Source organism: Gigantopelta aegis, chromosome 6, assembly GCF_016097555.1.
Source record: "Gigantopelta aegis isolate Gae_Host chromosome 6, Gae_host_genome, whole genome shotgun sequence".
Lineage (NCBI taxonomy): Eukaryota > Metazoa > Mollusca > Gastropoda > Neomphalida > Peltospiridae > Gigantopelta > Gigantopelta aegis.
In genome coordinates this window covers 39,925,653-39,927,024 of record NC_054704.1, presented here as the reverse complement: position 1 = coordinate 39,927,024, position 1,372 = coordinate 39,925,653, and the positions used below count along the sequence as shown (strand labels likewise).

Here is a 1,372-nt window from a genome sequence, read left to right as displayed (position 1 = left end):
ATCACTGAAGACAGGTGGAATGATTTTTATTTTATTTTACTGTCATGACCTGACTGATACTGATTGGATGCATATCTTCACTTATGGTTTAGTCTATTTTTATTGTGTATCATAGTACTTGTGAACTGCGAACCAGCTGTATTTTCACATACACATGTATTCGTTTCAGATATTCCACTGAAAACTACTGCTGAAGAAACTGTTACTATTGTTTTGCCTGCGATAACGGGGATATTGGTTCTTCTTTTTATTATCTCGGTTATTATTAACATCAGGCAAGTAAATATCACATGGAAAGAAAGAAATGTTTTATTTAACGACGTACTCAACACATTTTATTTACGGTTATATGGCGTCAGACATATGGTTGAGGACCACACAGGTATTGAGAGAGGAAACCCGCTGTCGCCACTTCATGGGCTACTCTTTTCGATTAGCAGCAAGGGATCTTTTATATGCACCATCCCACAGACAGGGTAGTACATACCACGGCCTTTCATATACCAATCGTGGTGCACTGGCTGGTAAATATCACATGGAGAAATACGGTTTTGTTCAATAAAGGTAAAACAAAATTACAAATGTGATGGTCGGTATCTGCACTGTTTCTGGTACATTTATTATAGGTAGGTTTAAGTCCAAACTCTCATGTCTACACACCACAATATACAATATACATACATTCTAAATTCCTTAGACACTTGTCATTATTTTCATCTACATATTATGAAGGTTTCGTATGATAGTATACATTCTAAATGTCTTAACCTGTTGCCATTATGTCTCTGCTAGATATTATAATAGCTGTATGCAATTGTTTGATTTAGTGTCTCTGATTAAGCGTCTACTAATCTCACAGAAAATACTCTTTGTTTTCAGTGCATCTATATTTACTAAATGCATTCAGTTATAATGACTGCTTTAAAAATAAAACGAATACTCAGAAATTTCGAAGGTATAACATCTGTCATATTGTTGCAGATAGTGAGGTATTTACCCTTTTTCCGGGTAGTACAAAGACATCTGAAACATGTTCTTACTAGTTTCCACAGATGTGCATATTGTAAATTGTTATTGGTAGTTTATCTATATATTTTCAATATTTCTATAGTTGTGCAAGAACTTTAAAGTATAGTGTGCATATTGTGTAATATGCAGGCAAATAAACCAGTAAGTTGAGGTTTTATTATATTTTCTTCAGATTTGTCATTCGGGATAGAAAGCGATCAAAATCGGCCGACTCTAAGGTAAAATTTTCAGACATAAGACAATATAATGAAAACCAAGCAACTTCAGTTTATGAAGATGTGCATAATGACAACACAGATGAGAGGTCTCGGTCTGAACTCCGCAATCGTTCATCTGGGCTTAG

General features: G+C 34.6%; 1 protein-coding gene across 1 annotated transcript in view; it reads left to right on the top strand.

The window, feature by feature from the left end:
• LOC121374545 (receptor-type tyrosine-protein phosphatase T-like) overlaps nt 1-985 on the top strand; it is an 8,884-nt gene extending 7,899 nt beyond the window's left edge. The window contains exon 12 of the mRNA XM_041501650.1: nt 982-985. Within this exon, the coding sequence (XP_041357584.1) occupies nt 982-985 (4 nt within the window). The remainder of the gene's footprint in view (nt 1-981) is intronic.
• Nucleotides 986-1,372: the final 387 nt, after the last annotated feature.